The sequence below is a fragment of the Rhipicephalus sanguineus genome, chromosome 1 (assembly GCF_013339695.2).
Source record: "Rhipicephalus sanguineus isolate Rsan-2018 chromosome 1, BIME_Rsan_1.4, whole genome shotgun sequence".
Taxonomy (NCBI): domain Eukaryota; kingdom Metazoa; phylum Arthropoda; class Arachnida; order Ixodida; family Ixodidae; genus Rhipicephalus; species Rhipicephalus sanguineus.
This window is the reverse complement of record NC_051176.1, coordinates 109,137,357-109,165,210: the sequence shown is the minus strand read 5'-3', so window position 1 is coordinate 109,165,210 and position 27,854 is coordinate 109,137,357. Positions and strand designations below refer to the sequence as shown.

The 27,854-nt window shown below is 45.8% G+C and overlaps 1 protein-coding gene across 5 annotated transcripts in view; it reads right to left on the bottom strand.

The window, feature by feature from the left end:
- Positions 1–430: 430 nt before the first annotated feature.
- The window catches only part of LOC119395735 (lysine-specific demethylase 8), a 61,466-nt gene continuing 34,042 nt past the window's right edge, over positions 431–27,854 (bottom strand). Inside the window, exons 6-10 of one of the 5 annotated variants that reach the window (XM_037662757.2) lie at positions 26,323–26,373; positions 21,254–21,403; positions 15,117–15,205; positions 11,952–12,044; positions 431–605 (exon numbers count right to left, since the gene is read on the bottom strand). In XM_037662757.2, coding sequence (XP_037518685.1) covers positions 533–605; positions 11,952–12,044; positions 15,117–15,205; positions 21,254–21,403; positions 26,323–26,373 — 456 coding nt within the window. In that variant the 3' untranslated portion in view covers positions 431–532. Of the gene's footprint in view, positions 606–11,950; positions 14,007–15,116; positions 15,249–15,291; positions 16,108–21,253; positions 21,404–26,322; positions 26,374–27,854 lie in introns of those variants that run through there. The other 4 variants (XM_037662744.2, XM_037662777.2, XM_037662764.2 and 1 more) reach the window with 4 other exon arrangements.

The window sequence follows — 27,854 nt, the reverse complement described above, 5'->3', positions numbered from 1 at the left end:
GGCCCAAAAAAGCAATAGTGTTTTTGCCACAAATAATAGCACACAGTACCTTTGACCAGGTCGGGTTACTGAACACAAACAAAAATCTATGCACGAGAACTTTTTTTTTCCACTTCCGTTGAATCACAGCCACTGTGGCAAGGAACGAAAGCTGCAACTTTGTTCTCAGGACGAGAATGTCATGGCCACTAAGCCACTATAGCATGACCCTTTCAGTACTGAATGAGTTGCATTCGAAATTACCACCACCACAATGATTCCTACTGCTTGACACTAATATAAGCAAGCACAATCTATTCCTCATAAACTTTTGTTACTGTCTTGTCACACTGTCACTGCTATTTCACACCAGAGCGCACCATTACTATGAACACACCTTTATTTTTAACAATGACATCCAATGAGGCACTTGCTGAGTTAACAAATGTTGATACAGTTCATCATTCCCACCAAAAGCTTACGGAGAGGCTTGGTGAAAGAGAGCGCACAAAGTGCCAACACTTTGGGGGAATGAATAGCATTTCACCAGGTCTCAGCACACATTCAGTGTACTGTGCTGCTTTAAACAATGGGAACTTTTCACGATTTGGATTCTCGAGATCCACCTGTATGGAAACCAAACACTAAATCACTACATGGCACTTTACACTCAAATTTATTTAGTAAAGGTAAACAATCTCCAAGCTGATACAATCACGTACATAAGTTACATTGAAGATTTTGGCTGCTTTGATGATGTTCTTTGTTTCAAAGAAGTGCTGACAGAAAATTTGCAAACCACTGTTTTTTGCTTTTAATCAGTGGCTACTAACTCGATCGCAGAGAAGAAACTCATCTGTCCCAGCACAAGATGAATTTTTAATTATATGCTCGTGTATTACGTCCAGAGGCCGATTCGATTTTGAAATGCATTTGGGGGCCCTGTAACGTACTCCGCCTGCTCTTGAACAAATACTATCACGTGACTGCAAATACTAGTGACATCATTGGTGACCTTTTGCCATGTCGTCAGCGCTGCTGTTTCACCTGCTATGTTGAGCGCTGCAAGTGCTTGTTACCTCGATTGTCAAACTACGGCAAGTGCTTGTTACCTCGATTGTCAACCAAAGATTGGCGAGGGAGCCGGGAAAGGTGTGAAAATCGGTTAGAAAAGCTTGATTCACAGCGCGAATCACGCCGGCAGTTGTGATTTTTTTTTTCTCCTTATCGTTGTCCAACTGAAGGGACGATTTCCGTGAGCCTTGGAGCAGCCACAGTATTAGACCTGCTGAAACATTTTTGTTCCAATCATTTGTAAGGTAGCATGTTGAGAAGTGAAGTGACAAAGGAAGCAGTGAAATTACATTGGCGTGATGTATGCTTTACTGACTCATATCAGGCAACGCAGCACTCTAAAGGTATACAAATCCCATGTACGTACAGCGGAGTGCCGAAGCAGTTACCTGTCCACTACACAGCAGAATTCCGGCAATAGAGAGCTTCAGTTTGTCTGTACACTCCCTAATGTTTGCAGATACCCAGTTACCAGAGCCATTGATGGCAGTAGCAGAGCTGGTAGCGACATCTTGTGGCCTTTTGTCCAGCTAAAATATACTGTAAGTTCTTTTTTTTTCAGTCACGTCACTCTGTGATGGAAGTGACACTTCGCTTTTTGGAGCAGATTCTGGAGCAGAAAAAATGCTAGTTTGGGGCAGCTATTGGTGTTTTCGGAGCAGATGCCAAAATAGTTTAAATCATTATTTAGGCATGTCATAAATATTAATATTTGTTATTAAACATATTGCACATACAATAACCACTGCAAAATTGCCAAAAACAAATAATTAAGCAGATGGATGGTCATGGAACAATAGGTAAAATGAGCTACATATATTAAAATGCCAGTACTTGTGGCAGACATAATATCAAAGCGATAAAGCTGAGCACCAAAATTATACAAGTAGCCACAACCACATGTAACTATCGCCAAAGCAGCAGTTTAGAATTGGTACGAGATCAAAACAATATCTTATTTTCATATTTTACCAAAATAGCCAGCATTGAAAATTTATAAAGAACAGCTAAATGAGCTATACATTTCAAATGCCAGTTCTTGCAGCATAAATGAGGTCAAAGCTGATAAAGTGGTAAATGTAATCAGTCACAGCAGAAGTCAGTAATCAGTATGATATTGAGCTAATATCACATACATTTCACCAAAATAGCCTGCTTGTCAGGTACAAGTATACAGCCAAATCAGATATATATTGCCGCGAGTCTTATATTTCATGAGTTGAAGCTTCACCCACAAAGACTGTGGGCAACGCGCTGCGCAGGCCTCGCCGTGATGTGTAGGAAGCTTCACGATTGTTTTGGAACAATCCGTAAGATTGCGCGCCGCACCAGAATGTTCCAGCTTTGTCGAGAGATAACGCCGCCAACAGCGATATCGCTGGAAAGTTCGATAGCGCCTGTATAAAAGCCGACGCGCTTGACTGCTTGTCAGTTGATCGACAGTCGACGCTCTGTCCGCCGCTATCAGTGTGTTGCTATAGATTGACTTACAATTTCCCGGCCACAAGTTCGGCCAAATAAACAGTTTCATCTCGAACGTGCTGACTGCTGCCTTCGTCGACGTCACGACCACGTGACATCTGGTGGAGGTGCTGCTTCATGATCCGGACGCCACCGCGGGGCGCTGACCCAAGCCCAAGCCGAGAAGAAGACGACGCTAAGGACAACCCGGATCCTCGAACCAGCCGCCGGCAGAAGGGACTACAACCAGAGTACGGGCTCCTTCCCGAAAACACCAGGCAGCCGAAGACCGTCACATCGACCGCCGAGACGATGACAGACCCCCTGCCACCTACAACGGTAGTGATGCAACAGCCAAGGGAGCCACCGACTTTCCGTGGATCGTCGTTTGAAGACCCGGAGAGCTGGCTGGAGACGTACGAGCGAGTCGCCGTCTTCAACCACTGGGACACTGAAGAGAAGCTGCGCCACGTCTACTTCTACTTAGAAGACGCCGCGAAGACGTGGTTCGAAAACCATGAATCGAGCCTTCCATCCTGGGACCTCTTTCGGACGACGTTCCTTAATACCTTCGCGAGCATCGTCCGCAAGGAAAAGGCCACTGCTTTGCTGGAGACAAGAGCACAGCTACCGAATGAGACGGTCACCATCTACACGGAAGAGATGACGCGACTTTTCCGCCTGGCTGATGCTGCCATGCCTGAGGAAAAAAAGGTCCGCTTCCTTATGCGGGGAGTGAAACAAGACCTCTTTGCAGGATTGGTGCGGAACCCACCGAAAACTGTCATCGAATTCCTAAAGGAGGCTACAACAATTGAAAAATCCCTCGAGATTAGGACGAAGCAATACAACCGCTCAACCCTGTCGACAGGCTACCCCGAAGCGCACTCGCTAGGCACCGACAACCTACGGGAAACCATCAGAGCGATAGTGCGGGAGGAGCTGCGCAAGTTGTTGCCTTCAGCGCAGCCTCAAGTGGATTCGATCGCCGACATGGTCCGCGAGGAAATCCAGCAGTCGCTGGGCACCCCCGATGCAGCGCAGCCGCAGCTGCAAGCAATGAACTATGCTGCAGCAGCCCGACGCAACGCCCCCACTCCTCGTCCACGTCAAGACGCGGCGCCGCCGCAGCAGTTCGGCCGCCAGACGCCGCCGCCGCCAACACCACCAACGCCCTACCGTCCTCCTGTCGCCCAGCGCTATGCCCCGCGCTACGCCCCAAGGAAGACCGACGTTTGGCGCGCCCCTGACAACCGCCCGCTCTGCTACCACTGCGGGGAGGCCGGCCATACCTACCGCCGCTGCCAGTACCGTCAGATGGGGCTACGCGGATTCGCCGTCAACGCACCGCGCCCGCAGCCAGGCGAACGGCCTCGCGACATCGACGACTACCTCACCGGAACACAGTGGCAAGAACGACGACCTTCCCGCTCGCCGTCGCCCGGCCGCTACATGTCACCGCACCGCCGGCAGTACACTGGCCCAAACCGGGGCCGGTCGCCTAGCCCGTATCCGGAAAACTAAGGGCAGCAACCGATGGAGGTGCGGTTGCTGCACGACGAAATGCCGAAGATCCTCCGCGGCCGCTGACGACGACAACGCGAGGAGACCTGCAGAACACGACGCGAAGCAGACGAAGTCCTGCCGATGAAACCTCGCGGACCGAAGGAGACCTGACGACGCAACGGGGAAGCAGCGGAACAAACCGACGGAGCCGTGACCCCACGCCACGACCTAACTGCAACGCGAGACGACGAACTAGCGACCTCGACGTTCTTATCGACGGCCACAGCGTCACAGCTCTCGTCGACACCGGAGCCGACTATTCTGTCTTCAGTGGACCGTTCGCCACCAAGCTGAAGAAAGTAAAGACCGCTTGGAGTGGACCCGAAATCCGGACAGCTGGAGGCCACCTGATAACGCCGATTGGTGTCTGCACGGCGAGTCACCATCAATAACCGGACTTATCCTGCGAGCTTTGCAATCCTACAAAATTGCTCTAGGGATGTGATACTTGGAATTGACTTCCTAAGTGACCACGGCGCCGTCATCGACCTGAGATCTGAGTCGATAACGCTAACCTCAGACAAAGCGCTCCCGCCCCACGCGACGCCAGGGAACCATGCATTGAATGTGATAGAAGAGCAGGTGACCGTTCCGCCCCGCTCCAGCGTCATTATTTCCGTCGGCACCGAAAAACCTGCGAACCTTGAAGGCGTCATCGAGGGCGATCAGCAACTACTCCTGAACCGTCAAATTTGCGTCGCAAGAGGTATAGCCGAACTGCGTGACGGTAAAGCAAAGGTCGTGCTGACAAACTTCAGCCACGAATATAGGCACCTCAACATTGGTACGACGGTTGCCTACATCGACGAATGTGTAGCCGCCAGCGATGCTTTCGCCCTCTTCGATGCTGCCGAACCTGCTTCGACGAATAGAGGTCCCGAACCGGATTTTGACGTCAACCCGAGCCTTCCGAAGGTCAAGCAAGACCAGCTCAAAACCCTGCTCCTGCAATACAAGGACTGTTTCTCGTCGTCATCGCGGGTCCGGCAAACGCCCCTTGTTAAGCACCGCATTATAACAGAAGAAAATTCTCGACCACTGCGTCAGAGCCCCTACAGAGTTTCGACTCGAGAGCGCGACGCGATAAAGAAACAAGTCGAAGAGATGCTACGCGACAACATCATCCAGCCGTCCAAGAGTCCGTGGGCGTCACCCGTGGTGTTAGTGAGGAAGAAGGACGGGACACTGCGCTTCTGCGTTGATTATCGGCGCCTGAACAAAATCACGAAGAAGGACGTGTACCCCCTCCCACGGATAGACGACACCCTGGATCGACTTCACAACGCGACGTACTTTTCATCGATGGACCTCAAGACCGGCTATTGGCAGATCGAAGTAGACGAGAGAGACCGAGAAAAGACCGCTTTTATAACATCCGACGGCCTCTTTGAGTTCAAGGTCATGCCTTTCGGTCTTTGCTCGGCACCTGCGACGTTCCAGCGCGTCATGGACACTGTACTGGCCGGATTGAAGTGGCAGACGTGCCTTGTGTATTTGGACGACGTCGTCGTGTTTTCCTCGACCTTCGACGAGCATCTCCGGCGGCTCGAGGCAGTACTTCAAGCAATCAAGGCCTCTGGACTGACCCTGAAGCCAGAAAAGTGCCGATTCGCGTACAACGAGCTCTTGTTTCTGGGCCATGTGATCAGCAAGTCTGGAGTGCGCCCAGACCCGCGGAAAACAGCGGCCATCGCCGACTTCGCGCCTCCCACCGACAAGAAGGCCGTGCGCCGATTTCTCGGCTTATGCGCCTATTACAGACGCTTCGTCAAAAACTTTTCACGCATCGCCGAACCACTGACGCTTCTCACGAAGACTAACGTGGAATTCAGGTGGGAAACGGAGCAAGTGCAAGCATTTGAGGAACTTAAACGACGCCTGCAGACGCCACCCATACTTGCGCATTTCGACGATTGCGCCGACACTGAAATACACACCGACGCTAGCAGCGTAGGACTCGGTGCCGTCCTTGTGCAAAAGGCTGACGGGCTTGAAAGGGTTATCAGTTATGCTAGCCGGTCACTATCCAAGGCAGAAGCCAACTATTCCACAACAGAAAGGGAATGCCTTGCCATCATCTGGGCTACGTCAAAATTTCGCCCCTACCTCTATGGCAGGCCCTTCAAAGTTGTCAGTGACCATCACGCCTTATGCTGGCTAGCTAACCTGAAGGACCCTTCAGGTCGTCTCGCACGATGGAGTTTGAGGCTTCAAGAATTCGACATTACCGTCGTGTACAAGTCCGGACGAAAACACTCTGACGCCGACTGCCTCTCTCGTGCCCCCGTCGACGCGCCGCCGCAAGACGACGACGATGACTGCTTCCTCGGAACTATAAGTGCCGACGACTTCGCCGAAAGGCAACGAGCCGACGCGGAACTCGGGGGCCTTATGGAGTACCTGGAGTGCAAGACCGCCGTTGTTCCGAAGGTATTCAAGCGAGGACTGTCGTCGTTTTTCTTACGGAACGGCGTTCTCCTGAAAAAGAACTTCTCGCCACTTCGAACGGACTACCTTCTTGTCGTGCCCTCATCATTGCGACCAGAAGTCCTCCAGGCCCTACACGACGACCCGACGGCTGGACACCTCGGTGTTTCCCGCACCCTCGCCAGAATACAGGAAAAGTACTACTGGCCACGCCTTGCTGCCGACGTCGCCCACTACGTCAAGACTTGCCGAGATTGCCAGCGACGGAAGACACCGCCGACTAGGCCAGCGGGACTTCTGCAGCCAATTGAACCACCTCACCGGCCGTTCCAGCAAATCGGGATGGACCTACTGGGGCCGTTCCCGACGTCGACTTCCGGCAACAAGTGGATCGTCGTGGCGACTGACTATCTCACCCGCTACGCGGAGACGAAGGCCTTGCCCAAAGGCAGTGCCGCAGAGGTAGCCAAGTTCTTCGTGGAGAACATCGTCTTGCGTCATGGCGCCCCAGAGGTCCTTATCACAGACAGAGGTACCGCCTTTACTGCGGACCTAACTCAGGCGATCTTCAAGTACAGCGAGACGAGCCACCGCCGCACCACCGCCTACCACCCGCAGACCAATGGCCTCACCGAGCGTCTAAATAAGACCATCGCCGACATGCTCGCCATGTACGTCGACGTTGAGCACAAGACGTGGGACGCCGTCCTTCCGTACGTGACCTTCGCTTACAACACGGCCGTCCAAGAAACGACGCAGATGACGCCGTACAAGTTGGTCTACGGAAGGAGCCCGGCAACTACGCTCGACGCCATGCTACCCAACGTCACCGACGAAGAAAATGTCGACGCCGCCGCTTACTTACAACGTGCCGAAGAAGCTCGACAGCTGGCCCGCTTGCGCATCAAGACCCAGCAGCACACCGACAGCCGTCGCTACAATCTTCGACGACGCTTCGTCGAGTACCAGCCCGGCGACCGTGTCTGGGTCTGGACGCCAATACGACGACGCGGACTGAGCGAGAAGCTTCTTCGACGATACTTCGGACCGTACAGGGTACTTCGACGTCTCGGCGCACTCGACTACGAGGTTGTCCCCGACGGCATCACGAACTCTCAGAGGCGCCGAGCTCGACCCGAGGTCGTGCATGTGGTGCGCCTTAAACCGTACTATGCTCGTTAACGCACCTGAGGACTCTAATGTTTGCTTTCTTTATTAGTTTTCTTTAGTATTGCATGTATTCATGTTCTGTTTTTAAGCATCGGGACGATGCTTTTTCAGAGGGGGGCATTGCCGCGAGTCTTATATTTCATGAGTTGAAGCTTCACCCACAAAGACTGTGGGCAACGCGCTGCGCAGGCCTCGCCGTGATGTGTAGGAAGCTTCACGATTGTTTTGGAACAATCCGTAAGATTGCGCGCCGCACCAGAATGTTCCAGCTTTGTCGAGAGATAACGCCGCCAACAGCGATATCGCTGGAAAGTTCGATAGCGCCTGTATAAAAGCCGACGCGCTTGACTGCTTGTCAGTTGATCGACGGTCGACGCTCTGTCCGCCGCTATCAGTGTGTTGCTATAGATTGACTTACAATTTCCCGGCCACAAGTTCGGCCAAATAAACAGTTTCATCTCGAACGTGCCGACTGCTGCCTTCGTCGACGTCACGACCACGTGACAATATAGTGCCAGTATTTGTAGCATTGTCAATATGCTAGTATGCAGCTAGTGTGCATGCTGCATGCAAGCATATTAGTATGATAGTACTATACAGCTTGTTTTTGGTTTTGTTTAAGCTCGCCGGATGGTCACATGGCTAAAGTTCATTATTTTCAGTTTCCCAATGCTATTTCGGAGCAGGTTTGGAGCATTTACTAACAAATATTACACTTTGGAGCAGCACAGAGCAGCATATCTCTTTTGGAGCACTTTGGAGCAATTGGAGGAGCACTTCCATCACAGTGACTCACTGTTCTTATCGAAAAAAAATAATCACAATACCGTGAGTTGATGACTACCTCACTGTCAATGCTTTACACAGAGTCAGTAAACGGGGAAGTCGCTGCATCATCAGGTGTCGCTACTAGCTTTGGCCATCTCATACATGTCTTCGGTAACCTGACCAAAACTCATGACGTACAGTACACTCCACTCTTAGAGGGAACACGCCAGTGCGTGGCCGGCTGTTCGCAGAGCGCTAACTGCTGGCGAGATTTGTAAACGCAGCGCATGTGTACAGATTCATTACAGCGGTGCGTGCCCCGCGTCGTCTGCTACTTCTATGCGTCAGCGCTCAGCGTGCGCTGATCCTTACCGCTTTTGTTTTCAAAGTTACAAGCAAGTGATACCAACTCTGCTTTCCGCTTGTTGAATAGGCAGTTATTTTATTGTCGGAAGGGCAAGCTTAGCATATATGTTCGCTGCATCATGCTTCAATTGCCTTGTCTGTTATCAGTAGTGGCCATTTGCTGTAACAGTGTGTGAAAAATGCATAACTGGCTTGCGCAAGCTCTTGGTGCTAATTTTCTTGCACAAGTTGAATTTTATTTTCATTTAAAAGAGTGTGGACGTGCATCAACACACCAGCTCTGCATCCTTCAAAAGTCTTGTGGCTAGTTCTTGCCCCATAAATCCTTTGTCACAAAAGTATAATCGAGATGTCTCTTTCAAGTTTACCTTCAGGTATCGCTCTGTGCACGCCTTATTTCATTGTGCGCATGTGTTGTTGTAACAGAATAATCTCGTTGCAAAAGATAGTCGATCTTAGGAGCTTCTACGCATGATGCTTCAGTGAGCCTAGAAACCAGTCCAGTTAAACCTTGCGAAAAAGTGCAGCAATAAACAAACGCGGATATTTGTTTTTCTGCCTGTTGAATGCAGAGTGATGGCTAGATAAATCGCACCCCGAAAAAACGGAACCGTTTTTTAGCGCTTTCCAGGAATTGAGTGACGCATGGGCGGAGAAGTAGCAGACGACGCCGGGCGCGCTCCGCCCTTACAAGTGTATGCGCATGCGCCACATTTACAAATCTCGCCGCTAGTCAGCGCCGCGCGGGCTGTCAGCCACGCGCTCGCGTGTTCCCTCTAAGAGTGGATCGTACTGTACATTGTTTGCAAAGCATACCCGCATGATGACCTCATCGCTTTTTGCTTCACATTCAGATTCAGCCCTTTCACGAACTTCAACACTCAAATAAAATACGTCTCAGGCCGCATTTGTGGCTGATATTGAACAGATGGCACCTCTGTGTTCCCATCAGTGCAAAACAACAGTCAAACTGTGTTAGAATTTTTGTGTCAGGACTCCTTTAACACGCTAACAATAAGCACGACGAAAATGAACTATAGGAATATAAGACCCTTGAATTAAAATGACTGTCTTTAAAAAGGTAAATGTTTAAACATAAAAAGAGCTTTATATCAACAGAAAGGGTGATAAAATAAACAAACCAAGGGCTTTTTTTTCCCTTCTCATTATGCACACAAATATTCAGCTTATGCTACAGAAATGATGCTTCCAGTAAGTGCTTGATAAGTCGTTACACAGAAGATGTATACTGACAAACCTGTTAAAAAAAGTGCTTTATCAACCTAGTTCATGCAAGCTGCTCATTAATTTGTTACTCATGTACAATACTTTGCGCACGCAGCCGGATACCTTCAACATACAACTAAACCGCTGTCCAGGCACTGGGAAATGGGTATGTATTTCAGAGGGGAAAAACAATTATTCGAACAAATCAACATAGAAAAAGGCCAATTTACAACACAAGACTTGCCACTTCTTAGCCTGCTGGTACAAGCTACAGAACAACTGATTAAAGCTTTACAGACCAAAACAGTCCAACCCCCTTTCTTACCTTTTTCCTATTGTTTGCGCCTTAGCAAAGCAAGAGTCCTTCATTGCAATGAAACACTTAGCACTATTGGGGAGAAATTTCTGTTGCCAACAGCCGTGACTGGAAGACTGGCCTTTTATTGTGCATCTTCTCAGAGGTGTAATTCATTGAACACACACGAATGAGGCGCTAGCAAGGAGGTACAATAAATGCCAAAAGCTTTCAGACTGAAAAATCTGAGAAAAGTTTAATACTTCTGTAGCACGGGCATGCAGCCCGGTATTTGGTTTTTCAAGCCTGCACTAGCATGGCCATGCATATTTTTAAACAGCTTCACTCGCTACTTTTACTAACTACTAGAAAGTTCAATGCTCCCTTGGGTAAACTCTTCATTTCAGCTGTACATTGTATTGGTCAGTCAGACACTTCTCCTGATATTTGAGTCAAAACAACATATCTGTGCTGTGAGCTGCCTTCTTCATCCCTCCATTTGGAAATATTGGTTACTTGTGTGTGTGGTGTGTGACCACAGCATATACATTTTGCACAATCTGCCCTTTTCATTTTTCTGTGCTGCCCTCTGCTGTTATGGTAGGTTTAGGCAGGGCTGAGGAACTTTGCATGGTGACCTGGGACAAGCGGGATCACCAGCACGAAAGCCTCTGAGATCAAGAGACATGCGGAGACCATGCCAAAACGTTTTGCACCTTTTGCACTAAGGGAAGAGCACATGCACTATGGCACTATGAAAAAGGCAGATTACACCAGGTCCTGTTGGTGCTTACAGAATTTGCAAGGAAGTTGTTTTGAAGTAAGGAACACCATAACAGACCATATGCAGACACCATAAATGTACACCACAGAGAGCACAATTTTGCACACGACATGCTCAAGCTACCCCTTTAAAGGGACCGACAAATGGCGAGAATGTGGGATTAGATCTTGGTATAAATGAAAAGACCATAAAATATAATGACCGATTCCAGCATCCTTTTCGCGTTGCGAGTAGGATTTATATTTTTAAATCGTGTGTAAAAGTAACAAAAACCGGTATGTCGCGCAGCCTAACGGAAGAGCCTTGAAGCTGTATTATGAAGTCGATCACTTTGCTGTACGTAGTCTGATGCTGTCATGAGTGCCATAATTAGTCCTCAAAGTTAGAGTATGCATATTATTATCCAGCCCCACTCAATTCTGTGCTGCTTACGAGGTAAAAGGAGCTGCACGGTGAGAAGCGGCGCTGCCCTCACGGCCGCCAGTGGACCATGTCGAGCCGCGGCGCATGCGTGCGAAGTGCACGCATGCGCAATAACTCACCACACTCGAACACGAACTGCTCTCGCGCTCACTGTTTGCAGCATATGTTGTCTCGTGTGTATAATGACTTCATATTCGCCGCAGATGGAAAAATTCTGATTACAAATGTTTCGCGGCGTTTTCGACGTTACCATTCCATGATTAGGCACTCTGACCAGTGAGCTTTCCGCTTCACTGAAGAAAATAGGTACCATGCAAATTGGTTGTCGGTCCCTTTAAAGTAAAGCCATACTAAATGAGGCCTGAAAGTTTTTCTGTGTAACAAGATTTATGCTATTATCGAATCACTTGCCTGGCTTGTATTTTCAAGCAGCCGCTCTTCATAAGGATACAGGCAATGAGTTTGCGATTTTTCATAGAGGCGAATGTACTTCTCTCCGAACACCTAAACAAGAACAAATAATAGAAAAAGCACTGAATAAGTGTCATTTGCAGCACTCAGAAATATTTTAACAAAAACTTTGCTTCCTCAATGCATTTTTCATCATCACAGGCACTTCAAGCAGCAGTTAAAGTAAGAACTGTGGGGCACCAGCTTCTTACAACTATAGGTGTGTGTTTTGAAGCGATGCCAATACTGATCATAAGTAACAATGCTAGCATTAATTACACGTCACAGTGAAGTACATACAATTTTATTTCGTGTGCATCAGAAACAGACCTATTTATTAAAGCATAAAAGTTTAAAAACATACATGCTAAATGATTATTCATGTTGAACACGAACTTAGCCAATAAATGAAATATAAAACTGTCAATAAAAAAGAAATATACTGTCCTTGCTAGCATTCTATTCTTGCAGTTGAAAACTTTCTTTAAATTAAAAGGGGCATTCATAAAGTTCATACTATTGGTACCATAAATTTAGAACACGTGTACATGACACGCACCAAATTCCCACACACCTCTCTATCTTTAACTGAGCGAGGAAGTTTAAAAGTAGGCTTACGACAAATATGCATAAGACAAAGATGATGTTAGGAGGCCTGCTGAAAGAATGAGAGTTTGCAAATGGTAACCCAACCCTAGAATCCTTACAAGAGTATGTATATCTAGGTCATTACTAACAGGGGAACCTATAGATGTAAAGGTAATTTATCGCAGAATAAGGATGGGACTGTGTGTATACAGCAGATATCCCTAACTCATGACTGGCAACTTACCACTGTCCCTAAAGCAGGAACTGTACAACGATTGTATATTGCCAGTACTAACATATAGGGAGAATAACAAAGAGACTTGAGAAGTTAAAGGGGCCCTGCAACACTTTTTGAGTATGGTCAGAAAATGCCGCCAATCGGTAGTCGAGGCTCCTGAAAACATGTGAGCTAAACATTATAGTGCAGCACGCAGCACGGAATTTAAAATTAATTCTCAAAGTCAGCTAAAAATCGCTCGCTCTTCTCTCGATAAATGATGCCATGATCCAAAGTGGCAACATCATAAACACCAAGTCCACAGTAATTGGTTTATTTGAGCATCATGAGCTGCATAGTTACCACGGCCGCCGCAGGATGCCGCAACATGCCCGCGCTGCACTCTATAGTTCTAGAATAACACACAGTATAGAAATACACTAGCGTACTCGCGATTTTACTGAAAGTAAGCCGCGCGTTCAAAAAAAAAATATTCAGGAGCCCTTCCCCAATCGGGGAAATGGGGGCAAGCAAGGCTAGGAGTGCCTGACGTACTGCTTCTCTTTCTTTCTTTCTTTATAGGTAGCGGCTTGTTCAGGAGCGCTGTTTTCAGGCCTAATGGCATGGCGTCTTTCATGTTCTTTCCTGTGTTCGTCATCCTGTAGAATGGCCCAACGAAAGGACCATCACACGATCATGGAAACGCGGGTTAGGAATTCAATTTTCTCGAAGTCGGTATTCTCCTAAAATGAGCAATTCCTGATAATGACATTACGCGTTGCACAGCAGATCGCTTTTAGTCCACCAACATGAAATTTTTCAATGAAGCGCCCATAGCAAGTATACTACTTCCCAATTGTTTTTTGCATCGTCGGTAGACTGCATTCGTATGCTTCAGTTCAGTTCACATTGGACAAGCATGGGCTCGTGGCTTAGTGTGCAAGGCACTCGCTTTCGGACCGGAGGGACCTGGGTTCAAACCCCAGCCCCGGAAAGGAAATTTATTTTGCTTCATTTATATTATTTCTTTGGTACTCGCCAGCTGTGGGTGAGGAGGATTTTTTTGGAACACAACCATCACCAGCTACACAGGTCAGTCAACACATGCTTCCCTTGAAACAAAGTGCTCAAGGTCATGACGCACACTGATGAATGGACGTAGCTTCTTGCCCACTTGTCATCCCTTCTCTGCGTAGCTTTCAGCATGCTTGCTGGATTGAAAGGAAAGTGAAAGTGCTTAGAGCATGCAACTAATCCCTGTAACTCAGCTCGTACGTGACATATTCTAAAAGTTGTTGTGGTAGTCGATCAGTGAGGCAATAAACTTCTTTAATGAAGTAATTTTATGATTACTTGGAACCGTCTATGTCACCGAAATGCTAGGCTTTACCACCAACCAATAGTGATAAGGTGTGGTCGTTTATTCCAGGCATTGCAAGAGCATTATAGAGCACTGTGACATTGACGGAAATACTAGATGGCACCCTCACTTTTCTGGTTTTTCTCAATAAGCAGTCAGCGTGCACCATAGATGACCATTTAGCGATTGTTGCCTTTTGTGATTGTTTCAGAATACGTGCCCAGGTCACATAATGCGAAGGAAAGATGTCCAATGGTCAGTTAGAGCGACAGAATGGATACCAAGAGTTGGGAAATGTAGCTGAGGACAGCAGAGGGTTAGGAAGGAAGATGAGATTGAGGAATTTGCAGGCACAGAATGGAATCGGCTTGTGCAGGGCAAGGCAAGCTGGACATCACTGGGAGAGGCATTTGTCCTGCAGTGAACATGAAATAAATAGACGATGATATTGATGAAGAAATGTGTTCTATATAGTACCATGGAACACCAATAAGGCATCAAGAAAGTTGCAACATAAGCAATGATCTGGTTTCATTTGAATGGGCACAATCACAAGGGGATCCATGCTGAGCTGGTGGCGTATCCTCATGCCCCAAAGTGATACTTCCACATAGCATGCATTGCATCATATCGATGAACGTGTGCCAGCAGGTAGGAAAACGGGAGAAACCTGCCTCATGGTTTGCACACAGAAGCGTGAGTGCTATCAGCACCACAACGTAGTCATGCGAGTTCCCGACGACCTCGCCCTGAGTCTCTTCAATCTCGAACAGGTGATGTGTGTGAAAAGATACAGCAACCGCATCATTCCTGTTTTTCCTGCACATGGTTTCACAACAATGTTTCTGCCATGATACTAGACACCGAGGCTGCCCATAGTCCTTTTTACTTAGTGCATTCTCTTTGAGAAGTTCTGCTTAAGGTATTAGTTGTAATTGCGATAAGCAACCTGAGAGTATACCTGTGTTCGGTGTCCATTTTTTCCTTGAGCTTGAACTCCAGTTCGCCATGGTGCGTGGTGTGCCAAGGCTTAGTACTGTTGGTATCACCCTTTAATCACAAAGCAGTGACAACATCCCAGCTTATAAGACGGCTGTGAAATGGAGCAGAAAATTTCAGTTTTGTCAAACAAGCCTGGAGAATGAAGACCGGAGTGGCCAACCATCGCTCAATGATGATTTAAAATTTGTGGCGGCAGTCGAGGATCTGGTGCTTCCTGACCAGCAGATCACAGTCGACAAAATTGTGCATCAGGTAAACAGGAATGCAGGCTCAGCGCACAACAATCTTCAACAGAACCAGCACATGACACAGGCTGCAATGCACTGTGGTCTTCAGCTGCTGATGCCAATGCAAAAAGACTCGCAGAAGAAAACAGCAGTAATAAGTCGTAAATATTTGCAGGAGTAGCATTGGTGACTTCTTTGCTACCTCTTCACTACGAATGAAAGTTGAGTGCACCATTATAGCCCAGGAACAATATCACAAAGCAAACAATGGAAGCCTCCGAATTCACCGCTGCCAAAAAAAAAGGTAAAGGCTGTGCCCTCGTCAGAAAAGTCACGCTGAGCATGTTTTGCCACTGCCGTGGCGCACTTCTGGTAGACTATGCTCAAAAATGCCAAATCATCACATGAAGATAGTGCGCTTTTCACCAAGCTGAGAGATGTTATCCAAGGTAAAGAACAGAGGAAAGCTCAAGAAACACATCCACCTGCTCCAGAACAATGCACCGGCTTACTTGGCACAGGTGACATGTGGCCTCCTTAGAGCTATGAAGTTTTGCCCCATCCCCCATATTCCCCTGAACTAGCCCCAAGGGACTTGTTTTTCCCTCGCATGTAGAAATACTTTCGTGGGAAGATTTTCCAGGGTGACGCGGAATACCGTATTCAGCTGCATAATTTGTGCCCTCACATAACTTGCACACCCTCGAAATATCGCCCTGTTTTCTGGAAAGAAAAAAAGAAAAAAGGAAAAAAAAAGCTAGTTCACATATTTTGCACTCCCTGTCCTGCCCAGCAGCAACCGCATTATGTACACACAAGGCGAGCTCGGGAAGAGTGGTGCGGCCGCAATACCCAAGGTCGTGTAAAGAAAAATTCAGACTACTACTCCTTTCTGGGGAATTGTCATATACTGCATAGCGCTCTGGAATGGTACTTACTGGACTCACGCAATTCTGCTTAGACCCAACGACACCGATACACGAACAGCATCGTAAAGAGATGTGCATATGAGCACCTCACGCAAAAGCACATACGTAATGACGATCCCCCAGTTAGCATGTCTTGCCACGAATTGTTCTTGATATGATTTCAGGAGCAACACATCGTACAATTTCCATACTTAAATGTAGCTCTGCCTCCGCAGGGGATCTCTCTTGTTGTAGCCCTTTTTTTTTGTGCATAACAAGCCTGTACATGCTCGCTTGCCTATGTCTCAACACTCTGTGGTAACTGTCTGCTAACTGTTGTAGCGCTTTTTTTTTTTCAAGTTTTTTTCATGTATAGCAAGCTCTCACCTGCATTCTAGTTCTTTCTGGCTTTTTCTGTATGGCTTAAGATGCAATGCAGGTCCGCCGATTTCCCCAATGTCAAAGTGGACTCAATGGATTGCAACGCAGGCTTTTGAGCATTTCACCTTTGGTTGTCATTACTCCTGCTGTTATTCTTTTAAGCCCATTGCACCTCACAAAATGGTGCAATACGAGACGCAGCAAACATTTGAAAAGTAATACCCCTGTCACACGGCAAATCTAATGTCATTTACAGCTAATGTCATTCGTTTGTAATGTCATTTGTTTGCTGTCACACGGGGAAACTAATGCCATTCGATGAAAATGACATCTCCAGTCGAATGAGTTCCCGAAACAGATTCGCATTCGATTTCGGACCGAACACGTAGTCTCGACACCAGGGACCTTTTAGGGAGATAACTTTTGACTTATGTATGCGTAACTTTTGTGATTCATAAATATCTTATTCTTTACTAGATTAACTTATTACTGGTTTGATCACGTAACAGCACACGCGAAAGTTTCTAAAAGAAAGCTACTCTCAACTACAGCGGCTGGACGCCGGCCATGTTTCATTTGTGCTCTCTTGCTGTTGCCCGTATCGCGGGTGTTGATCGTCCGATTGCACGTGTTTTGGTGATCAAGGTGGTGACTACACGAATTAGCTGCCGCCGTCTCATTTCTGCAGTCGGAGTGTCAGTCGTGCTTGCACGCTTTAGTTCATTGTGCCAACGCCCGGTCATATCGTCGGCCATGTTGGTTTTCGATTGGTTCTTGGCTTGACTTCGTTTGTGTCGTACAGCTGTGGCAAGTTGTGTAAAACGGCTGCGTTTATATTGTTCGAGCAGCTTTTTATTGATAAAGAATTATTTTCGACGATACACGCATGTGAGATGCAAGTTTTAATAGATTTTTATTTCTCCCAACGTCACGGCTCCGGAAGGCTAAGGTCATGGTCATCATTTTAAAATGACATTTGTTTTCGTCGTGTGACAGCAGGCACGTAAAATGACATTAAGTTCACCTAATGTCATTTGTTGTAAATGACATTAGATTTGCCGTGTGACAGGGGTATAAGTATCGGCAACCACAGCAATAGACATTTGAAGTCGGTGAATACAGGGAAGAAAAAAATTTTAAAAAGGGGCAAAGGGAGTGGGGCATACTTGGGATGTCTTTTTTATCCCACAACAATAATCATCATTCGGATTCCTCGTGCATCCTTCCTTAAAAACTCAGTGCTCTCCATTTTCCTATCAAGAATACTGCCACATGGATAGCACGCATGCCTTTTGTAACCTCAAAGTATCGGGCACGATGCAACAATGCAAGGAAAGGCACACAACATAGATGACAGTTATTGCTGTGGCAACAAGACTGCCCAAGTATGCCCTTTGTTTTTAGAGTGACTTATGTCACTGGGCCACATGTGACATAAAAGTCTGCCGCTTTGAAGTGCGCCTTTGGAGACTCATAATTTTTTCCAAGTTTTCGAAGCACGTGATCCTTTTACGAGCTGGCAGCTGACCAATAATCCCTCACATACTACCTGAAGGCATCCAGTCTGCCAGAACGAGACCCTCGCTATGAATGAACGAAAGAAGGGGGGTTTTTTAAGGGCTCGTTTTGCTTTGCTAGACACAACATTCATTAGAACTAACAGACAGGAAAGCCAAGGAAAGTATAGGGAATGTTATTTGTAGTAATTATGATCTTTTTACGAGCTGCCAGCTAGTAAAAATATCACATGCTTCGAAACTTGTAAAAAATTATCAGGTCTCCAGGGGCGCACTTCAAAGCGGCACTGACTAACACTCCTAGGTTTAAATGCACATATACTACCTCACAAAGTGGACGGGAGGATGACCACCGCCGTAGCTCAGTGGTAGAGCATCGGACGCGTTATTCGAAGATCGCAGATGCGGTCCCTGCCAGCGGAAAGTTATCTTTTCGTCCACTTTACTTTCTTCACATTAGCATCGCAATTCATTCTAATTTCAATTTCATGAGATTTCAAGAGTCAGGTCCCAGACGCGTATACAGGCCATAGCGCTAGAGTTGCATTCAAACAGTGCACCAGAAATATTATCACTCGTAGACACAACACATCCGTTGCTAATCTCATGAAAGTGAAGGTATCTCTGAAAGTGATCACATGTGAATACCACCTCTGTTGGTGCCATCCCATAAATACCGTGATAACGGCCTCCAGATAAAAGAAGCAACTTTCCTTGATCAACAAGATGAAGTATATGCAGAAAACAACGCTATAAGAAGGGACAAATGAAAGAACACAGACCACTGCGCTGATGTAGTGAACGTATTACACTCAAACCACGACATAACGAACATGGATATAAAAATTATTGGTTATAACGAAGTAAATGAAGAATAGTCTTGTCATAGCTACAGTGTTACAAATAAACGTTTATAATCAATTTTCGGATATAACGAAGTTATTTTCGTGGCAGATGTGACTTTGTTACAATGAGGTTTGAGTGTAAGTGAAAAGCAGGAGGTCACCGCAAGACTCTCAAATGCAGACCACGAGCTCAACTGTCAACAAAAGAGGCATTGTAAGCAAGCATATGCTGGGAAAAGCTAATCCAAAGCATTTCAGGCTCCATGAGGAAACATAGGCAGACGTTGAGTCGACACTTTTGACGTGGCTGTGCAACAATCAAGCTCATAAGATTTCAGTGAATGGACTAGGTACTGTAAAGGAAGTGAGAGGAATAGCTAGCTGTGGTATTCAGTCACAAAAGTTTCACTTTCAGCGACAGATGGCTGGACCATTTCGAGGCGAGGCATGGCATGACATTCATGCAAGGCTGAGGTGAATGTGACAGCATCAGTGTGTATGCTGTCGCCAAGTGGAAAATAATCCACCTGCCAGCATAACCGATTGCTCCTTCCTGCATTCATCGCTGAGAAATTATACAATCTGTGCAAGTTGCAATCAGGTCTACCTTATTGTGTGTGTGCAAGTGTAGGTGCAGGTGGCAATACACTTCATGCAACTATTTCTGCTGAACTTGTGGAAAGTACACGTACATCTTCATGAACGGTTCTATTTTTTTATATCACAATCTCTGGTGGCATTCCTGCTGTAGCCGAAACACAAAGCCTCGACTCGACAAGCTTTTAGCATTTTGGCGGTGGCCTCCAGTTTCTAATAGAGCACATAGTCAGAGGCTCAAGCAGTGTGCTTGAGCAGTGTGCAGTGTGATGAATTCATCGACAACTTGAAGCACATGGACACATATTATTGCAAATCAGTTCTGTGAAATCCCACAAGGTGGCGGAAGGGTTAAGAAAGGGATATTGACAACCACCTGTTTGTAGCACGAAACCACAAGAAAATCCATGTATGTGTCCAACCGTTTGTAGCATGAAGCCACAAGGATTTGCAATAATGTGTGTCCATGCACTTCGATACCAACTGCTAGCTTGCTGGTTAGCTCAATAGGTAGAGCGACCATCCCGGAAAGGTGTTGGTTCCGGGTTCGATTTCCGGACCAGGAAGAATTTTTCAGCAACTAAGAAGCTTCCTTTCTGAGAAATCCGTATAGATTTCCTTGTGGCTTCTACTACAAACAGGTGGTTGTCAATTTCCCTTTCTTAGCCCTTCCGCCACCTTGCAGGATTCCGCAGAACTGATTTGCATTAATCATCAACTGTGACCACAATTTCAGAAACTAACATATTTCTGATAAAACGAACCTTTTTTGCTCAATTGCCATGATAAAGTGTAATGAAAGTATACTGCAGTATCAACTTAACGAATGGTGTTTGTACAATGATTGGAAAAGGTGTCCACCAATCTGCACTTTCCAAAGATTTCATCTGCCACACTGTATGATAAGGGTTCTTCATATGGGGTGATTGTATATCCAAAGCTTGGACATCATCCATCAATTCAGTTGCCAATGCAAAGCAAGAAAACGTTACAAGAAACAAATCTGGACCAAACAGCAGTGCGTTATAGTTTGTTTTTGGAAAAGAGGAGCTCAGATAACTTTTGGCTCATAGAAGTGCTCACAGAAGTGTAGCATTGCTGCTGCAGTGTACACTGCTGCTTTATAACAACTGCGCAAGACACAGCTTTCTTTCTAGCCTTGGAGGGTAAACAAAACAGCAATACACTCAAACCTCGATATAACGAACGCAGATATAACGAATTATCGGTTATAACGAAGTAAATGAAGAATAGTCGTGTCATAGATACAGTGCTACAAATAAACGTTTATAACGAATTATCGGATATAACGAAGTTATTTTCGTGGCAGATGTCACTTTGTTATAATGAGGTATGAGTGTATGTAGGAAAGAAAAGCATCATCCTTCTTTTAGAAAGTTTAGGTACTGCAATAGAGTCATGGCAAATATCAAAGAGCTCACTCTGAGAGCAGGATGCAGCCCCTTTTAAAGGCCAATCCAACTGGCCACCACTTTCGCGACATTCTTGCAAAGCTAAACACAACACAAAGTGGCTATCGCCAAATATCCTTTAAATTAGGTTTGTAGTGTGTGCAGTCTGGCAACACGAATAGGTTAAAAGCCATGGACAGTTCTCTCACTTGTGCCAGAAGATTGTTTTTGGGGTCATGATGCAATGGGGAAACAGTGCCTTCGGGGCCAAACCAAAGGTTTATGTCTGGCTCATCGCCCTCTTTTTCCGAAAGGCAGCAGTAAGTTGGTGTGCATATGTCATCTTGCAGCTCTGGAATCTGAAACAGTAATAAAAGCTAGATGAAGGCAAGAGTGCAGTTACTGTGTACATGCCCCTGAACGAAATCTCAGGAGGAAGATTTCCTGGTCATAGCATAATGTACTGTACTCGGGGAAGAAAATACATCAATCTAGGACTAACTAAAGCACATACGTTCATTTTCACCATCCGCAGGTTGTGTGACATTGCCATAATTTTGGCTCGTTGACATAAATCGTAATAATTGTTGGGGTTTTACATCCCAGAACCACGATATGATTATGAGAAAGGCCATACTGGAGGGCTCCAGAAATTTTGGCCACCTGGGGTTCTTTAACGTCCACCTAAATCTAAGCTCACGGGCCTCTAACATCTCACATCCATCTATGCGGTCGCTACGGCCAGGATTCGATGCTATGGCCTTTGGGTCAGCAGTCGAGCACCATAACCACCAGACCACCACAGTGGGTGACATAAATCACAGTGTATATTACATTTGGAGAAAAGATTCATAGGGACACGTCGTGGTTCCCTTGAATAATTGCACATGTGGTATTTTCTACTTTGAAGTTTTCCAGACACTTTTCACAAGTGCAATACGTGATATCTCAGAAAACACTTTATGTAGTAACTAGGTGCAATTTAGCACTCCCTCATTCATGCACACATCCACACATGCATATGCTCAAGATCACACCCCACAAACTGCGCTCGCCACCTACTGTTTATTGCGCGTAATGGAACCCATATATATATCCACCGGCCGCCCCTTCTTTCCTTGAGATAAGCGCACGAAAGCGACGATGCCCTGTAGAGCGAGGAAGAGTATTTCGGCCGCGCGTTAAAATATGTACAGCGATTCATGTGCATGTGGATGTGCAATGGCCAACAGTGACATGCATGTGCAATCACCAATAACAACACATATGTACAATGACCACCAGCAACAAACATAAAGCATAAAAACAGGCTAGCAGCATTTTAAATTCTTGCATCAAGAAAAGAGACCGCCACGCGTGCCGGATTGATAGGTTCGCCTGTTGCATGGGCATGTGCAGATAAATTTTCGTGTCTTCTTTCTTTTCCACTGTTGTGCGTCTCTTCAGTTGTTAGTCGGCGTTTGTGGTGTCCCGACTTCTTTCTTGTGTCCGTGTTTGCACGCCCTGTCTTTTAAGAATGAATACTTACCATCTAGCTCATATCTTAAAGCAAAAAGGCGCACTGCGGGAACAACGACATACGAAGGGAGGAACCGACGACACAAAGCGCACGGTTCCTCCCTTCGTATGTCCTTGTTCCCGCAGTGCGCCTTTTTGCTTTAAGATATGAACTGTTACCAACTAGCCCAAATGGCTGTTTTGCTACAATATATCTAGCTCAGCTCTGTTATTCTAAGAAAAGAGATTTCCTTTGGAAACAAATGCACAGAAGATTTGCTAACACACTGATCCTTATTTTTTTTCGATAAGAAGACAAATATGTGCATGTAGTTGCACACGCTGCCGCACATGCCTGCCAACAATGGTTTTGAGATATGCAGGTTCTTGGAGAAAGCACTAGACTAACTTCACGTGTAGCGTTAGAAGCTCACTTTATCTAAAAGAACAAGGATCAACGTGTTAGCAAACCTACGGTGTTTTGTTTCCAAAGGAAATCTTTTCTTGATGCAAGGATTTAAAACACCACTAGCCTGTTTTCATGCTTTATGTTTGGTGGTGATAATCGTTGTACATACGTAACATTATTGGTCATTACACATGGGTATCATTGTTGGCCATTGCACATGTGCATCATTGCACATATAGACGATTTTCCGCAGCGGCGCACGGGCGCTGCCATGTTTGATCACGTGATCGTAACTGGCCTTCCCCCAGCTATTTGCCCCAGCCAACGCATTGGGTCAGCGAAGCGGCCGTGGCCGTACTACACAAGCTGGTTGCTGCAGGGTGTAAGCAAGTCACGTGCTTGCGCAGCAAAACATAGTTCTACATGTAGTCGCCTCAGAGTTGAAAACGTTGAGATATTTGCGTTTGGTACGTACCACGCCACAATGATAAGGGATATGTTTAATCTGCGTCGTATTTATGGTGTATGTCTTTAATTGTTGTATCAGCAACCGCCAGTAGCTGGGGTTACAAGCCAACATGGCAGCACCCATGCAGACGTGACACCCCGCTTCAATCCGAACTCGCGCTTGCTACTCGCCCACTGTCCTCACAGCAATAAATGAATGGCAAAATCGGCCATCGCTTTGTGTCAGCTCACGCTGGAGAAGAAACGTCAGGTATGCTTTGTCTTTATTATTGCGATCAGCAATAATAAAAGCAATGTCTTTATTATTGCGATCAGACGGCCACGGTAGGGGGACGGCCATGGTGCGGTGGCGCCATCTAGTTTGATTTAATAAACCAGCTGCGGAAAATCCTCTATATATGGGTTGCATTACGCACAATAAAGAGTTGGTAGTGAGTGCTGTTTGTGGAGTGTGATAAGTATATGCATGTGTGGATGTGTGTAATTAAATGAGGGTGTGCTAAACTGCTCCTAGTTAGTACATTATAATGACTAGCCAACCAGCCCAACAGCAAGGTCTATTACACTTTATGTATTTATTGAAGACAATGCAGTAGGGATTTTTTTGGCAGCACATCATTCATATCAGTGGCTGTATGGTATTCTGTTATAAGCACCAGTAAAATCACAAACTGTAACTGCTATTAAACAAAGAATAATAGTAATAATAATATTTGGGGTTTTAGATCCCAACAAGGGTACCAATATGGGCTTGTTGGTTCATCGTGAACTGGCTAGTAGCATAGCACGGGAAGACACATGGACAAAGAAGAAGTACGAGACGAACACAAGCGCTTGTGTTCGTCTCGTACTTCTTTGTCCTTGTGTCTTCCCGCGCTATGCTACTAGCCAGTTTAGATCCCAAAACCACGATATGGATATGAGGGACGCCGTAGTGGAAGACATGACATGACAAGAACTTTATTGGAGACCTGAGGAACTCGAATGCCCCAGAAATTTTGACTGCCTGGTGTTCTTTAACGTGCGCCTAAATCTACGTACAAGGGCCTCTAGCATTTCACCTCCATCTAAATGCGGCCGCTGCAGCCAGGATTCGATCCCACGACCTTCGGGTCAGCAGTTGAGCATCATAACCACTAGACCACCACAGTGGGTGCTACTGAGCAAATAACTAATAACTTACATGCACATGTAACTATGTAGATCAAGTGCTCAAGACAAATCTATTCAGTGGCTGTGCTGAGAATATCCTCAGTTTTAAGATGTGCACCTCAAAAATGTGCTGCGAGACATATGTGTTATAAATGCTGATTTCCCATGAAGCCTTTGCCATACACTACTCACAAGCAAAACAATGAAAGCTTCCACTGCACTTCACAGTAGATAAATAAAATCTTGACAAAAGCACATTGAGCTTAGCTTGTTACTCACATGAAAATAGCTAAACACCACGGAATCAAACGTAACAGGAGCAAATAAAATTTCAAGGGTCATCATCTGTCCTTATCCACCAATAACCATGCTTGTGCAGTGAAGAGGCGATGCATTCCAAGCAAATAGGTATTCATTTCAGCAACATTTGAGGCTCGAACAGACTGCTGGGAAGGAAGGATATTAATCCAAAGAAGGCATAGAAGTTAACTGTTGTTTCAGCCCTCATTTTTATTTATTCTGCCTTTCAAAAAAGCCTTACCCTTCTCTAAGCTTTCCTTGACTTCATTGTTGATTAGCTTGATACGGTTGTTACTAAAAATTAAGCTCTTCATTTCCCCTGGTTCTTCACGCTCTCTGCGTGATGAGGGTCTTGATTTCAGAAGACTTGAGGTACCAAAGTCGCATACATGAGATCATTGGAGTACTACTTAGGTCACATACTACATGATGCCTGTAGTCAAAAACAAGTCCTGCGTCCTTCACATGGTCATAAGCAGCATTGGTCAATGCTACCTAGGCGAAGTCTAATTATAGTATGCGAATAACCAATAATACGGATTGAGAAACAGCTGTCGCCACTGGGCAATAGGTACAGTACTCACGGATTGAAATGCGAAAATGTAGGACCAAGTAATCCACACACTTTCGTTTCTAGCATCTACAGTTCATGTCACATTGGCTTGGTTTTGACTCAAACACTTGCGTCAGAGCCAATATTACATTTAGCGGCCAGATCTGCAGCCACACAACGCGGTTATCACAAGCAATTGCTCATAGCAGTTGTTATACTAAAAGAAAAAACAATGTTGTTTCAATCCGTGAGTACTGTACAGCACCGCACACATCATGTAAAGGCAATTTAAGCTCCCACTGGCTAAAAATCATTTTCTTCAGTTATCAATTCTTTCTTTTAGTGAAACATACAGCTCATCACAACTTTTTACCTAAATCAGATTTATTTTACATTTCTCTGCTTTCCTTGGCTTCACTGTCAGTTGGCTTTGTATGGTTGCTGCTCCCCAGTTTCTCCCTGATTATTCTCATTTTGTGACAATCAGTTAAAGATTATTGGTAATTTTGTAGTGGACCAAATTATGTGCAGCATCTATTTAGGGGCCTTTTCTCTATGGTAATAAAAGGAATACTGAAAGTTTTTCCCATGCAGCTACATGGTGAGCAGCTGATGGTTTGTAACATTTCTTATTACCTTACATGATGGGCACAATGATTCAGTCCTAACATATACATCATACAGCAAACCATTAACGCAATGCTAGAGTGAACATGTTAAGCAACAAGATAACAATAAGCAAAGGCATATTTAAGCTATCTTTTTTTCTTATTTTTTAGTCCATGAACGCTTGGGCTTTAAAAAAGCAGATATACAAGAAAAAAAAGCAAATGCCATGTGGCAACACTGGTCAGCAGTTCACTAGCAGAGAGAGGAACATAAGAACTAGATAATCATACCTGATGGAATAGCTGATGCTGAGCCATGTATCCCAACCCTACATCCGGGCCCTACAAAGTTAAATACACATTCAAATAATGCAAATATTATGAGTAAAAAAAATCAGTTTCACCGCAAGGGCAAAGCAATGAATGCGATAGTAACAGATTGGAATGATATACAAAGTAAGGCTAGTAGCTAACTCTTTTGCATCCGATATTGCGTAACTCTACAAAATGCTGGTGTACGGGAATACAGCTGCTCCAAAAAAAGCGAAACGGTTTTCGTGCTGTCTGTTGCCTCAACGCAAAGTAAGTGGTGAGAGCACAGCACGTACAAGGGTATACGAGCCATCTGCCGATGTCTGTCGAGATAGTGCTTGCGACCGCGCCCTTTTAATGAAAGTTTGCAGTTGCTGCTTGAGCAACACAGCCCCCAACCCCCACTGGTGCCCCTTCATGCTCCTTTGCCCGAAAAAAGATGGGTGGGGCGTTTTCTCTCTGCTTGAGCAGCCATCGACGGCAGGCTTCGAACGTGGGGATATGTTATCACATGCGCCCTTCCTGCAACGGAGATGGCCAGCACGTTTCATCTGTGCTTCAGCTGCATTTGTCCCCAGTGCTCACATGCTTTCACTCGCACATAAACATATGATGCGCGAGGCAATGTTATCAATTTGGACTTTATATGGAACATAATGGTAACAGTGACAGCAAAAACCCACCGAGAGTGTTATTGCAATAAAAATTTGCCCTGTACCATACTGCTCACCAACCACGTGTTACACTGACTTCATTGCTAAATGAAAACACTGGAGGACTAGTGGACAAACATAAGTCTGAACGGAAACAAAACATACAGAGCAGGGGTCTCAAACACGCGGCCCGCAAACCTTTCGCTAGCGGCCCACGGCTTCAAAAGGAATAAACTTTTATGACTTTGCTAAATGGTATTCGCATTATTTTCTCACCTATTGCAATTAATAACGCTTTTTTAAGGGAAGCTACAGAGACAGGACTGGTCTCAAGCATCTTCTTTTCTTTAGGCACCCCATGTGGTCACTATGTGTTGTAACATAACTGTAGAACAGAAACTATTTCAGAATTTTAGTCATTGTGCAGATCGGTATCGATATCTTCCTTGAAACCTACGTCAAATTCCCCGTGGATATGACCCATATACGAGATATGGGAAAGGCATTCTTTCAAAAGGCGACGTTAGGAGACATTTTGTCCCATTCACCCCCCCCCCCCCTCTCTGACTCACTGTCCCGACCCTTGTTGGACTAAATTTCGGGACTGCGACCCACTAGCCGGGATGAGTTTGAGACCCTTGATATAGAGGGTGCCCAACTCTAGCCAGAGTTTTAAAAACTCTAGAAAGAGTTTTAAAAAAATGCTGACACACTGTGACAATGCGACGAAATATACATTGCTGCAGGAGCAAGTCAAACTAATTTTAGGGGCAAAGCTCCTCTTGGTCTAACCTTGTCCGGCGTAAGGCGTAGCCGGCAGTATACTACGACCCATCACCGATTCTTTGCAAACTGCCC